Source organism: Mytilus californianus, unplaced genomic scaffold (genome assembly GCF_021869535.1).
Source record: "Mytilus californianus isolate M0D057914Y unplaced genomic scaffold, xbMytCali1.0.p SCAF_20, whole genome shotgun sequence".
In the NCBI taxonomy this organism is placed as follows: domain Eukaryota; kingdom Metazoa; phylum Mollusca; class Bivalvia; order Mytilida; family Mytilidae; genus Mytilus; species Mytilus californianus.
In genome coordinates, this window is record NW_026262669.1 from 7,952,479 (window position 1) to 7,969,403 (window position 16,925).

General features: G+C 33.2%; 1 protein-coding gene across 1 annotated transcript in view; it reads left to right on the forward strand.

Moving 5' to 3' along the window:
- Positions 1-15,514, forward strand: part of LOC127731726 (beta-hexosaminidase-like) — a 130,091-nt gene extending 114,577 nt beyond the window's left edge. The window contains exon 8 of the mRNA XM_052240567.1: positions 15,364-15,514. Coding sequence (XP_052096527.1) covers positions 15,364-15,499 — 136 coding nt within the window. The 3' untranslated portion in view covers positions 15,500-15,514. The remainder of the gene's footprint in view (positions 1-15,363) is intronic.
- Positions 15,515-16,925: the final 1,411 nt, after the last annotated feature.

A 16,925-nucleotide genomic window follows, 5' to 3' on the forward strand; every position in this document is an offset into this window, starting at 1 on the left:
ATGGATTTATTTTTTTACAAAATTTCCTTCTAGATACTAGCTTTTGATCAAAAACAAGCTTCTGTCCAAGTTTGGTACAAATCCAAAATAGTATAAGAAAGTTATTAAAATTTTAAAAACTTTAACCACAGAGTGAATGTGTTGTTTCCTGGCAGAAAATCTAAGTCCATTTAAAAGTAAAATAAGGAAAAAATGGATTTATTTTTTTACAAAATTTCCTTATAGATACTATCTTATGATCATAAACAAGCTTCTGTCCAAGTTTGGTACAAACCCAGGATAGTTTAAGAAAGTTATTAAAATTTTAAAAACTTTAACCACAGAGTGAATGTAATATTTCCCGGCAGAAAAACTAAGTCCATTTATAAGTAAAATACGGAAAAAATGGAATTTTATTTTTACAAAATTTACTTCTGGATACTATCTTATGATCATATACAAGCTTCTGTCCAAGTTTGGTAGAAATCCAGGATAGTTTAAGAAAGTGATTAAAATTTCAAAAACTTTAACCACAGAGTGAATATTTGTGGACGCCGCCGACGACAACGACGACGACGACGACGCCGACGGAATGTAGGATCGCTATATCTCGCTTTTTCGACTAAAGTCGAAGGCTCGACAACAAAACCGTGTCCTATTCTGAGACAAAACTGGGTCCTTATATAGTAAACAACATTGACGAAACAGGGTCCTTCCATTTTGACATGACCTTTTTCTTTTGTTCCATGCACAGAAATGCAAATATTGAGGTGATCATAGTGACTAGTCTTGCAATCTCCGTGTTAATATCTTTCTTTCCGTACCTTTCTTTCCGTACAATATGCACAATTCAAAGAGAAATTAAACAAATTCGAGGCAAGGTTCACTCAATTCATCATTTTGATGTGCCTTTTTACTCATTTCTCTATTAATCTATAACGGTTGTAGAAAATATTACATCTCACAATCGAAAATAGTTATATGTGTATGTATATTCTTCAATATCATTAAAACAACAAATAAATAAACAGAAATTCTACCTTTTCTCTGTCTGTTGATTGTCCGTCGCCGTACCGGATATTAGATACTATTGAGTCCAAACATTTTTTTTTTCAGGATAGTTTAGACACAGTGTATAAACGTACATACGGCCCACTAAAATATTTGAACTGCATCACTATCTATATTTAAGGAATGTCAGGTATAGATATAATAGTGGGCCGTACGTACGCTCATAGTTTAAAATGCAGAAAAAGGTGTGGAAACTGCCATTTTTCTGCCCTGTTCGCGAATCTTGAGGTGTTTACAGCAACAAAGCATAAATAATATCAGCGGAAGTTGACAAATCTATTGATGTTTACAAAAATATACGTTTTAAACTTTAAAAATATAGTTTTATAATTCATTGCACGTCACTTTTAATTTGAACGAAAATTGGGGGCCGTTCTCTGATGCTTATCGTACCTTGTCCTTTCCAAATTTCAATACAGCTTTTTAAATAATCAAAATAAAGTTGACGTTGCGCACGATGTTGGTACTACTAAAGCGTTACACGACGTTCCTCATAATGAAGCGATTTCGACGATTGCATAGTTTAACAAATAAAACTCAAAGTGGTCGTACACATATTTTTTTTAATGAATATTCATTTATAGGAGTTGTCAGTCTTTCCAGGCCATAATTGATAATTTTACTTTTGGCAGCAGTTCGCATTAATGAATCATACATTAATTTCCAAACTTATACAGATTTGTTTTTAATATAAATTAGATTTTGAATCTATTTTCCCTTTTTACATGTTTATACATACTCCTTTTGTTGCATTTCTTTCCGTTTCCGTTTCCTTTCTGTATTTTATCATTTCCCGATGCTTTCTTTGTCGCAAAATTTCTAGGTAGTTAAACATTTTGGATTCATGTTTTTCTCATTTCCGTATTTTTGTGGCATATGCATATCCTTTATTTTGTTATAATTGCCAGCAATAGTTTTTCTCTATTTTATTTAACAAAAAAAGTATGCATGTTGCTTTTGATGATTTAAAACTTGCAGATAGACAACGTTCCTTGAATAAAACAAATGTCATGAATGTGCTGAAAAAACTAAGATCCCGATATTTTTTATATTAATCTCATTTGGTCAACATTTGAATTTAAACTTAAACTTTTCCTTTATCATACATTGGTTATATTATAACTTATATTTTCATTTTCATTCGAATTAAACTGGAAACAAATAATTATGATATAAAATTAAAAACCCGAGCGTGACATCAATTACGTTTTGCGAACGTTGGGACAAAACGGCTATACTTTTTGAAACGATCTAAAAATCTTGTTGTCAATCGAAAAAATGTTAAACACTATATTGTTTAAAAGAAAAAGAAAAAAACTTGTACCGCCTAGTTTTATTTTCTATGATCTAACTATGTTTATTTAATATACAGCCGGTTAAAACCTCAATTGTAAAAAAAATACAGCGTTTTTTTCGTTGGGACAATGTGGCTTTACTTTTTGAAGTCATTGTAATAGAAACTACACCCATGCTTACCTTGCATATGCTTGGACATTTTTCAGACCGGTTTGAAAAATAACATTTTCCGGTTTACGGTTTCAGTGATATTAATTTTGCTTTAACACGCGAATAACGATAACAAATATAGCAATACTCTTGTGAAGTTTTACGATGATCAGAAAAAAAATACCGTAGGAAAGAAACGGAACTCCGATCTTTTGCACACAAAATGTAACGTTGGACATTACGTTTTTGCGTAAAAATGGGATAATTAAGTGTTATAATTCTAAAATTAAAATTTTAAATTTCGGTTCCTTTTTTTCTATATTTTCAAGTCTAATGTAATAAATTCAACCAGAAATCACTATATTTTAATCGAACTGACCAGTCTACGTATTTATTTTCATGCTAACCTATAGCAAAATGGAATTGGTACCAACATCGTCCGCAACGTCAGTTGCTTTTACGTTACACTTTGTGCTGAAAAACCTCAGTTCGAACTGAAACCGAAGATGACTTCCATACATGTAACCTGAGGCAATTCGTCGAAACATAACTGAGTACTTTGGTTGTACTGTATGTACTCCGAACCCACGAGTTGATGCTGAATACTTGACATGAATTAGCAGATATCAATTTTGAAGTGGTTGCTTTGACTGAACATACATTCTTCCACCAAGACTTCGTTTGTCTCAGGCGAACGCGCAATTGGGTTAAATCTGTTCAATAGATTCAAAGCCAAGATCTAGACAATTAGTAAATATCGCTGTGTAAGGAAAAAACGTCAAATAAAAATGAATGGATAGTTTTGGTCATGTGACTCATTTGTATTTCTTGTCGTAATTACGGAAAAGAGATAATAACTGCACGAAGATAAAAAAAAATCAAGATATATGTTAGATAACTTGAAACGAAATGATGTGTGAATATTGCAAACATTTATGGTTGAATGTATTACAATTTCAATAACCAAACTGACCGAAAGCGCGAAAACGTAGAATGGGGCATACATGAAAACTTATCGTCACGGTGATTAAATAAATACGTTATACTGGTAAAAATATGAGAGAATACATCTAAAGAACGGGGTAAATGTTTACAGTCTCCACACAGCACAAGACACAAACTATGTCTACACAATGAAACAAATAACATTTTGGTGTAAACTGGTTGGAATCGTAATCTAAGGACTAATAACTTTTCCCCTGAAAATTACGCTTTATAAAGTTCATGCATTCGAATCCTTTTCTGGATTTATCTTCATCAGAAATGCTCAAATATTAGAAATTTAGGAAGGAATAAATACTTAGAATTATTAGGATCTATATTTGGGAGTTACCTGATAATCTTGCCAAGTTGGTAAAAATTTAACGTCGGCAGTTGCGGTCATACGGAGTATTTGTCCATCAATCTGATGTTTCTATCTATTATGTTACTTGAGATCTAGAACAATAAATTGCATTTCACCATTATGTACTAATTCTAGCAATGGCTGCCATGTTGGTTGATGGACCGTAAAATCAGTGCCGCTAAGTTTAGTTATATTCTGCAAAAATAGATGAGAAGTTTCGGTTGTAACAACATGTTTGAATCTGCATTGTATAGTCGTCCTGTACAAACTGTGTTCCAAGGCAGGTTTTAATTCTTTTCTACTGAAGATTTAGAGTAGATGTTAAATCTTTCATCGCGTCTATTCAATAAACGCACAACTAAGGTATTTGATAACTGCTTCCTTTATGCTGTAGTCACTGATTTCATATTCTCACCAATTAATTGAGAACTGTTATTTTATTCCAGGTGTTGTTCACTCACAGATAATAACACAAACCGATCTGAATAACATCGCTGATAAACTGGAAATAAAAGTCGACGTTATCAGAAATTCTGATAATGGAAGTTTTCATCTCTTCAAAGTAACGTTCAACAACAAGGCGTCACAGTCTTTGTCGGGATATAACTGGAAAATTTATTTTTACAGTTTTTTCATAGTAGAACCTAGTCTCATCCTATCAGAAGATGGTTTGTATACTAAGCCAGAGGGATATACTCTTCCGAATGTCAATCTCAAATTGATGCATGAAAATGGATGTCTCTTCTCAATGTCACCTACAACCGAGTTCATCGGGCTTCTACATAATGAAAAGAGGGAAATTACATTTTCTGCAGCCTTGTGGGCTATTTCTAAAACAGATTTCCCGCCAAACTGGTACATGACAGCAGATGGGTTAAACGCACGTGTCATCAGCAGTACTAAGGCTGAATTTGTCGGTGAGTTTACCAGTGAAAAACAATGGAAGCGAAAGAAGACAGATAAATACGATCCATATTCTACAAGTGTTCGTTATCAGCGTTATAAAACAACAAATTCAAATGTCCAGCAGAAAGTTGTTATACCTACCCCTAAAGAAATAACAAATCAGGACTCCACCAAAATACTTGATATAAGTGGTAATGTGACAATCGTACACAGTGGATTGGACAAAGAAGCTTCATTTATTACAGGTATGTAAATGCATTTATCAAGTGTGAAATAAGTAAGTTATTGAAGTCGAAATCGTACCATAAGCATGATAAAACAGTTCTAAAATATAAAAATTAAATTGACAAATAACGATTTAATCTATGTATGTTTGTACATGTGATTTTACAAACAACAAATTATTAACTATACATAAGACCACCATCTCCCTCAACTAATTGTATAATTTGAAAAAAAGAGAGATGTGATATGATTTCCCCTGAGACAGCTTTCCACAAGAATCCGATTAACGTGGATGTAAGCAACTACAGGTAAGCAACCCTTCAACCAATAAAACTTCCGAAGCAAGGTTGTCGGTTCTCCGAACTGTCCCGACGTCCTACATTGATATATTTATATATATATTTATATTTACAAGTCTGAATTGAAAAAAAAACGTTCAACCTATGATTGCGTTGAATAAAAACCGCAAGTTTTATACGTGTGCATGCAAAACAAATGTCTTGGTAGAGGGGTCTAAATACAGCACAAAAAACATTTTCCAAAAGACCAAAAAAGTGAAAAAGTATATTATAACAAAATGCATTTGACTAGCAGGTCGATTGACAGATGTTCTTAAACCCTGCTGACTGCCATGGCGATTGCCAAATAAACGGATCACCAGATGTAACAAAATGGATCTTAATTATTAATTTAATACCAAACAGAAAACAATAAACTTGCGAAAAAGATGGTATACCGCAAACATGAGGTGCAAAAATTTGTACACCATATACGGATTTCGACAATTAATGTCTCTTCAGTGATGTTAGGAATCGAAACGGTATTTGGAATGCCATAGAATTTAACTCAATTTAGGATTGACTCTTGAATTTTGAAGAGTCGAAATAGGATGAACGGATTATATAAACCCGAAGGCTTTTTGGAAAATATTGTTTGTGCTATATATATATATATTTAGATATCAACTGTTTCAGCAAAAAATTACATATTTAACATCAACAAATATTTTCAGTATATTGTTGACCTTAGCTATACACTTCAAATAAAACAGTAAAGGTTAAACTAGCATTCCTAAACCTGAGTTACGTAGTACACACATATTTTGCAGAGAAATATAACTTTCATGTTGGTAATACAGCTTCATCTAGTGGAGTCAACATATATTTGTCAATTAATAACTCTATATCATCTACTGAGGGCTATACACTGTCGGTGAACCCGTCAGCAAAATGTGTCACTATTTGCGGGAAGACAAATACAGGTGTGTTTTATGGCGTGCAATCTTTACTGAGTCTTCTGTCACAAGGCAATTCTATACCACAAATAGAGATCAGAGACGAGCCTCGTTTTGGATTCAGAGGGATGTATGTTGATGTTGCAAGGAATTTTATTTCAAAGACAGTTCTGGAAAAATTGATGGACGCAATGGCAATGTACAAATTGAATAAATTACATCTTCACCTGGCCGACGACGAAGGTTGGAGAGTTGAAATCAATGGTCTACCAGAATTAACTCAGGTAATGTACAAACTGAATAAATTGCATCTTCACCTGTCCGACGACGAAGGGTGGAGAGTTGCAATCAATGGTCTACCAGGACTAATTCCTGTATTTTGAAGTATAGTTTCTCAACTTGGAATGTTACACCATAATTAATTAATCAAATTGTCTTTTACGTTTCTTTACTATATTCAATTTCATACTTGACTACTGTCAGGCATACTAACACAATGATGAAAGATTAATAACATACAAAACAGTGGAACCTCACAAGTATTCTTTTTCAAATGCATGTCCATTTTTTTTTTTACTTTTTGTTATTTGTTTATCGGTATACCCTCATAATTTCCTGATTGCCTCCTTAGTACCTACTTCAGCTAAATTCGTTACCCTCTAATTTTCATCCAACTGGTATTTGAATTAATTGTTTGTTGGATGTCAAGATACCCTTAATGAGTCGAACAATGATACGATAACGAGGCTTATAGTCCTATATAGTTTTTGTAATATATCAGCGAAGGTAGGGATCCAAAATGATATCCAAAACAAGGATATGCTTTATAAACAATACAGCGTTTTGCAATAAGCCGCAGTTGTAAGGGTTTCTCTACAGGCAATATGTTGTCTAGAATAACATGTACTATGGTTTTACTTTACTGAAACCAAAACTGCCAAGCACATACAAATTGCTAAAATGCTAAAACTGGGGTGATCTTACATATTACATACAGTTTTTCTTGGTTGTATAAAGAGTGTCGTTGTAAAGATCATGTAGATAACGAGAAAATCGACTTCCATTCTCTTAAATTATCTGATTTAATTGGGGATCAGACAGAGGTCATATTTGAACTACCTATATTGTAAAATGATGTTTCTACTATAATAAAAAAAAACCGGGTCCTCCACCAAATGTAACAGGGATTTATACTGTGTGTATTTTTTAACTAGTCATTATTCGGTTCTATATATCCGGGATCGATTACCCCATGTTGTGCCCTTTAGCATAGGGAACCAGCTATAATGTTATGTCTCTCCATTAGCTCACTACTGTCTATAACTAAATATATTTAATGTTCAAATGTTTAATGTTTATAGATCTTCATATAAAAGTACATGTAAAATATATATAAAGGTTCACAATTATAATTTCCAATTAATATCCGTGCATACAACTTGTTACTTCAAACTCATCTATAAAACTACTTGTTACTTCAATCTCATCTATAATACATTTTGGTACTTCAATCCCACTATAATACAACTGACCAGTATAAAGTTTCTCACAAGATCGTGCTATTAACATCTGTTCTTAATTTAGACTAAACATTGCTTTATGGTCTTAGAATATTTTGACAAACTTATCAATGTAATTGCAACGCTATTGTGCATCCCATGTACCGTATAAACTGTCACATTAATAAAGATGAAAGATCAACGAACTGATTAAGTATTGACCATCAACTCTTTGATGTAATTGACCACGCAACAGTTTTGTATTAATTGCTGATATCTCGCAATTATTACGTTACTACGTGAAACACGCCGAGTGACATTATTTGATCTTTTTTTATTCTTTTCAGGTTGGCTCTAAACGATGTCATAGTGAACAAGATTATGTTTGTTTGATACCACAGTTAGGGTCTGGTCCTGATAACACTACTTCCGGTTCAGGTTTTTATTCCATTCAAGAATATAAAGATATTTTGAGATATGCCAAAAAACGCCATATTGAAGTTATTCCAGAAATAGACATGCCAGGACATGCTCGCGCAGCTATCATTGCTATGGAGGCACGCTACCGGAAACACATCAATACAAATATTACCCAAGCTGTCAAGTACAGATTAATAGATCCGGATGATAAATCTAAATACTTAACGAACCAGCTTTTCAATGACAATGCAGTTAATCCCTGCATTGAATCACTTTACGTTTTTATTGATAAAGTTGTTTCTGAATTAAAAGAAATGCATTCTGCTGCAGATCATCGATTGAAGATATATCATTTTGGGGGTGACGAAGTTGCAAAAACTGCTTGGGTAAATGTAACAAAATGCAGTACACTTAACTTAACCGGAAACGCTGAGTCAATCAGGAAAACATTAAAGAATCATTTCACACAACGAGTAGCTAATATAACTTCTAATCACGGACTAAACATGGCTGGATGGGAAGATGGGTTTAATGCTGGAAATGGTATGCCTTTTGATAGAGACATGTATCAGAACCAAAAAATCTACAGTAATGCCTGGGATAATGTTTGGGAATGGGGTGAAGCCAGACGTGCATACAACTATGCTAATTCTGGTTACAAGGTAGTGTACATGTACAATTACTATACATGTTGTTAAATTTCAAAGTAAAAGAGATTTTACGTACACTTGTTTATAATAAAACTTAGCCATTCAAGTATATAAAACATATTCATTTTTCAATTCCCGTCAGCTCATGTCAACATCGGAAATACTGAACATTATAGACTGTATGATTTCTCATGGCAACCTCTTTATTTTCCGGATTTATTCTCATGTCTAATGGTAAAGCTATACTTCTGTATATTTTTTCACACCAGGTGATAATGTCACATGCAACTCACCTATATTTTGATCATCCTTATGAACCTGATCCAGAAGAGAGGGGATTGTATTGGGCTACGAGATTTACTGACTCGTACAAAACATTTGGATTCCTTCCGGATGACTTATATGAAAACATAGATGTAACCGTCATGGGAGCTTCGCTTAGTAGAGCTGGTATATGCAAAACAAATAACTCATGTCCTTCGTTACAAAAACCGGAAAACATAGCAGGTGTGTTCTCTTTTATATATCCATATCCTTCAAGTTGATTATACATGTACATTAATGAACAACATGATAGCACAATAATGAGGCCCCTCATGGGGAAGTCTAAGTAATCACATAATCATATTTTTTTTGCCAATATAATCACATAATCATTAATTATTTTTTTAAACAAAATAATCAAATAATCAAAAATACAGTCCTAGATTATCAAATAATCAAATAATTATGAAGTATTTGGTCTGGTAATTAAATAGTCACTATGAAAACGGCCAAGTAATCACATAATCAAAAACCCCATGAGGCGGCTCAATAATCGAAAAACAACAGTCGCGTTTTTAGTATTACATCTCTACTGATAGTATCACACTTCTCTAGTCAATCATTCCAGTGAAGGCTCTCTTTTCTCTAATATTAGATATCAGTTTTAATTACAGCTAAATTATATCATATTCAACAATGGAAGCAAATGTATATATAACACGACTTCTTTATTCATCAATATCAGACATCTTCTATCAAGTATTTCGGGAAAATTGTAATATTTATGCCGTTATCATTGCTTTTGCTTTAAGAATCATTTTCAAATATCTACCTGGTTTGAATTGATCATACCAACTTTTGTTTTGAACTATGTAGTCCAGAACATTACAAGATGCTTCAATGGTTTTATTAATTAAAACATGAGAATAACAAAATAACACATGATAAATTCTATGCGTACGGTAGCGCTTTTCTGAAAAATACCTTCATCAAGAACGTCCCAAGCCATAGATTTGAAAGCCTAGGGTGTATGAGTACCGGAAAAAGTGAAGAGCTACTTGAAAAAAAGAAACCTAAACATAATATATAGATAAATCCATGTTACCTTCTTTTTTAAACGGTGAAGTGCACTGTGACAAATCTGTTCATAGGTAACATTATAGATAGTTACATACAGATGTATATCAAATATATTGCCAATTTTCATTCGTATTCTAAAAATAAACATTGTTGATTGACATGGCAACATGACACAGAGCTAGTGTTATAGATTGAGAAATACGAACTCATTTGAAGCTCCGGTAATGTAGGCAGTTCTCGCTCTACAGGCGGCACTCATGCTCATACTCATTACAAGGAAAAATGTTAGATACTGTAATATTCTAATATACTCTTTAATGTTCAGTAAACCATATGTATACAAAACTTGTATATTGGCTACAAATTACTTTTTACGTGATTTTGTTTTATTCGTACAATATATAAAGGAAAACAAGCAAAGTTCAATTAATTTAAATTTTAATTAAATGAAAAAAAATATTAAGAAAATCTTTAATTTTCAGGAATGCAAGGTCATCTTTGGTCCGAGACCATATTAAATGAAGATAATTTTTATTATATGGTGTTTCCAAGGTTACTTGCTTTGGCAGAACGTGCCTGGCACAAAGCATCATGGGAGAGTGAAATTGACAAAACATTACAAAACGTTATGAGGAAGAACGATTGGGACGATTTTGCAGAAACAGTAGGCAAAAAGGAGTTAAAGCGATTGGAAAGCATGGGAATAAAGTACAGAGTCCCTCCCCCAGGAGCAAGGTATATAACCCACACATTAATAAGTTTGTGACTTAATTGTAGTCAATCCCCACTGGCACAAGATTAAATTTAAGAGCAGAGTAGATATCCCCTTAGGAGCAAGGTATCTTCGTAGAATAAAGCGCAGATTATCAAAGCTATCTAAATTGTCATAGATTGTAGACAAAAGTACACAGTACCTATCACCTCACAACAACTTTGTAGCCGTAACTTAGTCCTGAATTGTACATCACCATGGAACAATGTATGAATTTCAAAGTAATTCATGATTTGTGAAATTATCATGTGTTACCCAAAAAAATTAAATTCAGCAAATAACTAATCTTTGATATTACTGTTAAGTAGGAATTGGTGATTATAAGTAAGCAGCGGACTTGTAACGAAAACTTAAGATTTTTTTTTTAATCATTAAGAAAATACAATACAAGTAGGTATATTTGTTAAAATTAATATTGTTCAACAAAAATAAGTAATAAGTTAGAAGTTATTGTCATTCTAAAAAAAAATAAACATCCTACCTAAGGTGTTACAAAACACTACCGGGAGATAAATCTGTAAAAATCAGCGAATCAATCAAAATTAGTGTTTGTCAAACTGCTATATATCCAATGAAGTTTTAGCGATAAAGTGTGTGGTTCACGTTTTTTGAATTTTTTATATTTTTGGCAAAGGGTCAAAGTAAATATTTTGTCAAAATTTTATGAAAATTAAAAGAGCCAAATTAATTTTAGTCAAGGTGTTTGGTACCACCTTAAGAAACGAGAGAGCATATGCATTGCAATTTGTAAATAAAACTTTATCTTTACACTTACTTACTTGTAGTAATGAAGAAGGCGAGATAAAATTGAATACGGTTTTCCCAGGACTAAATATAGAGTTTAGTACAGACAATCAGATGTGGAAGACAGGAAACCTACGAGAAGCAGGATCAACTGTTTTCCTACGAACTAAGTAAATATTACTATAAGAAATAATAGCTATCTGTATTCTCACATTAAATGATGGTAACACAACAAAAACCTTAAACTAAGCAAACACATATTGCAAGAGTTTAGAAATACAACTGCGTTTAAGTATTGTTAATGCTTTATCGGACTTCGTTTGCTGGCAGAATGACCTTTGTTGAAAAAAAAACCATCAAAAATGCAAGGCTTATAATTTTTGTAATGTAGCAGGATCAATTTTACTGGGGATTCGCGGACCAATGCCTATGCTAGCTTATTGACTGAATGACGATGGATGCCAAATGTAATAACGCTCAAAAATCTATAGTAAATGTAACGAAAACAGAATAAACAAATATATAACTTATTAGCCTAACACAACTTTTATCATGTAAATTTCCCACTATATTGAAATGGAGCGGTAAATGGAATGGTATATATGAAGGCATTACTTTAGTGTAACGGGGCTTTATTCTGTACGCTTTGCGACTACTCATTATTTCGGATCTATGTATTCGGGATCAAATTACTCCATCTTGCTCGTTAGCATAGGGAACTAGCTAATGTAAAGTTTCTCCGTAAGCTCACTAAGAACTGTCTATATAACGAAGTCCGTTTAATGTTCACATGTTTAATCATATATACAATCTTCATATAACAGTACATGTATAATAAATATTCACAATTATAATTTCCAATTAACGTTCGTACATACAACTTGGTACTTCAAGCTACTACTGACCAATATAATTTCTCACAAGATCGTGCAATAAACATCTGTTCTTAATTTAGATTAAACATTGCTTTATGGTCTTAGAGTATTTTGATAAGCTTATAAATGTTATTGCAACTCTACTGTGCAACTCATGTACCGTATAAACTGTCACATTAATCAAGATGAAAGATCATTAATCTGATTAAGTATTGACCATCAACTCTTTGGTGTAATTGACCACGCCACATCAGTTTGGATTAACCCGGCTTTCCTAAAGGTAGACTGGTAGCCAGTTCTCAGACAATTTAATAATGTTAGCTAAATACTGTTACAGTATAATATATAAATTTCAAAGATTCTTAATTTTGGTCAATAATATTCTTTACCGAATTTTCAAAATAGACAAATAAATTTCTGAATATTAAAGATATCTTTTATAAACATGACGAACAAATTATAAATACCAAAATCTATCAAATTTACCAAATTTATAATGATTTTGCATTAGACGAAATATGTATTACCAAATATGAGATTTGGAGTTAATCAGGGGAGCTAACATCCCATTCTGCTACGGTAAACAGTGGCGCTCGATTCAAACAGCTAAATAACAGTGATTGGCCTTTACTATATATAATGTCAAGCTATAAATTCAACCAAATAAACTCATCATAGATATCAGGATAACAATTTTACATGCCAGAGGGGCGTTTCTTCTACAAAAGATTCATCAGTGACGGTCGAATCAAATAAGTTAAAAAGGCCAAATAAAGTACGAAGTTGAAGAGCATTGAGGACCTAAAATTTCGAAAAGTTTTGCCAAATACAGCTAAGGTTATCTATACCAGGGGCAGAAAATCTAAAGTATTTCGGAAAATTCAAAGTTTTATAAACATTTAGTTTATAATTATGACCATATCAATGATAATTCATGTCAACACAGAAGTGCTGACTACTGGGCTGGTGATACCCAGGGGGGAGTAATCTCAACCAGTAATATATAGACCAGAATATATCTAATATAACCACCTCATTTCTACCATCAACACTAGATTTTAAAAACAATAAAACATTTGTTATTTTATGCAGATACACAAATAAACTTAAAGGTTTTTTTTTACTTAGGGAAGACATTTTGAATTAAAGAGGAGTTAACTGTTTTAGTACCAAATTCTTCACTTGTAATCTCGATCAGTAAAATATAAAGGGTACATGGAAGGTCGCGAAATCGCTTCGGAAAATGCTCCAAGTCTATTATACCAGTATCAATGTCTCTCTGGATATAGAAATGAGATGTGGTATGACTACCAAATAGACAACTATCCAGCAGACCAAATGATGTAGAAGGTAAGCAACTATAGGTCACCGTACGGCCAACAACAATGAGCCAAACCCATACATAATGTTAAACACTTCAAACGAGAAAAGTAACAGCCTCATTTGTGTAAAACAAGAATGTGCCCATTGTACACGGATGCCCCACTCGCACTATCATATTCTATGTTCAGTGGACCGTTAAATTGGGGTCAAAACTCTAATTTGGCATTAAAATTAGAAAGATCATATCATAGGGAACATGTGTACTAAGTTTCAAGTTGATTGGACTTCAACTTTATCAAAAACTACCTTAACCAAAAACTTTAACCTGAAGCGGGACAGACGGACGAACGGACGGACGGACGGACGGACGGACGGACGGACGGACGGACGGACGGACGGACGAACGTACTGTACGTCGGACGGACGAACGAACGAACATACCGAAAAACATAATGCCCCTCTACTATCGTAGGTGATGCATAAAAAACAATTAACGAAACACAAATATTGTATACAACAAAAAAGAGGCGGAAGATATCAAGAGGACATTCAAAACTCATAAGTCGTAAAAAACTGACAACGTCATGCATGGCAAAGAAAAACAAAACGAAAACGCCGAAAAGCAAGAAAATACACCCCCTGAGATTATATAATATCAGTATGATTCAAATTAGAATCAATAATAGATTACTGATATTCAAATTAGAAGCAATAATAGATTACTGAGATTCAAATTATTATTCAGTAGGCGTCTCCTAAAGATGTGAGACAGTAGGCGTCTCCTAAAGATGTGAGACAGTAGGCGTCTCCTAAAGATGTGAGACAGTGGGCATCGACAGGGTTATCAAAAACTAAGTAATACAAACCAAAGAAAACTGATTTCTTTTATTAGTTTTTACTAGCTTTGAACTAGCTGTAAGTAACTGCGAGTACTCTCAGATCTGTACTTAGTGTCCTTTTTGTTGTTAGGGTGGTATACATATACTGCCACGTCCGGTCTGTGATTTTGTTAGATATTTTTTTCTGCTTTGTATAGATCTGATGAGTTAAGCCATTTTCAACTGATCTTTATTGTTTGTTCTTAACACCATTGTTCCGGGTTAGGGGAAGTTTTGAGCGCTCACAAACATTTGTAACCCCGCCACATGCTTTACGTGCCTGTCCCAAGTCGGGAGCCTGTAGTTCAGTGGTTGTCGTTGATTTATGTCTGTCATACTTGTTTTTCGTAAATTGTTTTATATTGATTTAAAGAAGGTGGTAAAGGGTTATTTTCGTGCAACGTATCTCGCCATTTTTATTTCACGTGCAGCCGTGAAAAGGGTTCGTTATTCACCGTGTTTCGTGAAATCTGTAAAAAGATACGTGGAAGTAATTTTTAATTGTTCGTTCATCGTGAAATGGCAATTTTATTTCGCGTTCATCCGTGTAGATACCCCCCCCCCTTTACGCCCCTCTTTAAATAATTTCTGTTTTAATAGGTGTTTATTGCCTATAAATTCCAACGTTGTTTTATTTTATCTTAATTCACAGATCTGCAGATGGCAGCAGAACCAGTAGAGTGGTTCAGTTTAAAACAGTAACATCAACAGCACAGACTATACAGTTGTCAATTACAACAATTATGTTTTGTTCGTCTCTTCTGTACATATGCTTACTCAGACATTAATGAAATATTTGTTTTTCGTATTTATTTTTTTACCGTCAGTGAGGGTCTTAGTGGTGTTACAGAATAGTCTCTTCAATACTTTTATATCATGTAGAAATGCATTCGTGTACTTTTTCGCAAATGAATAACAAGGATCTGTTTGTCTTCACATAACCTTTGTATTGAAACTGGACGTTATGTTAGAAATTGTATTTTTTAAGAGTAACAGAGGATTACTTTCATTTCATCCTACAATGTAGCAGATAAACTGATTTGCGTAGAAAATAGATAAAACTATTACTGGTCTAGGCCATCAACTGTTAAGTTAATAGAATTATTGTCTGGTGAAAACACAAAACAGCTTTTTAACTTAGGAAAATATATACATTTCTCTTTTAGATTAAGAAACAGTTTATTGTAAACATATAATATCTGACGTCACCTATTGTTTATACATATTGTTAATGTTGTTTGTAATATGCCAAATGTATATGCTGTATTTGAATACACTGAAGATCCGTAAGACTCTAAGTCAATAAAGAATTTGAATATTTTGTTATATAACACGTACATACCCAGAACCAGAATGACGTATAAACATAACATAGAAAGTTCATACAACATGAAGACCACTCGTTTCCAATTTTAAACAACTTTATATTGCCTGTAATTATATTTTTAATGTTTTATTGCACCAAATAAACTCTCTGAAAGTAACAAATACTACTCAACACTTTTGATGTAGTGAATAGAAAAATAGTTCCGGAACGAAATCGAGATATGTTTAGGGTTTGGACAGTTGAATCTAACTATGTTGGTCTTTATGAGGGTCTGGATGGAGGTCTGTCAGTTCTTTAATCTTTATATTTTAGTCCATTTAGTCTCTATTCTTTATTTATTTTACAGTGTTAAAATTAGTATCAATAGTAATTATAGAAACCTATATAAATTTCGTGTTCATGAATTTAAACGTAGAACAGACTTGTTGGTATCCAATGCTTAATATAGATCATTATTCGTATCCGATGTATTAATCAATGAGTTATTGTACAGTTTACCTATATGTTTTATATACCATTGTACAGGTGAACATTATAATTTGCTTAAATTATTGAAGAATAGAAAAAATTAGTAGTATCAATTTTGAATGTCTGACTTGTTAGTTGCCCGTTATGAGCCCTTAATTGGACCATTTTTGCGCCTGTCCCAAGTCAGGAGCCTCTGGCCTTTGTTAGTCTTGTATCATTTTTAATTTTAGTTTCTTGTGTTTAATTTGGAGTTTAGTATGACATCCATTATCACTGAACTAGTATACATATTTGTTTAGGAGTCAGCTGAAGGACGCCTCCGGGTGCGGGAGTTTCTCGCTGCATTGAAGATCCATTGGTGGCCTTCGGCTGTTGTCTGCTCTATGGTCGGGTTGTTGTCTCTTTGACACATTCCCCAT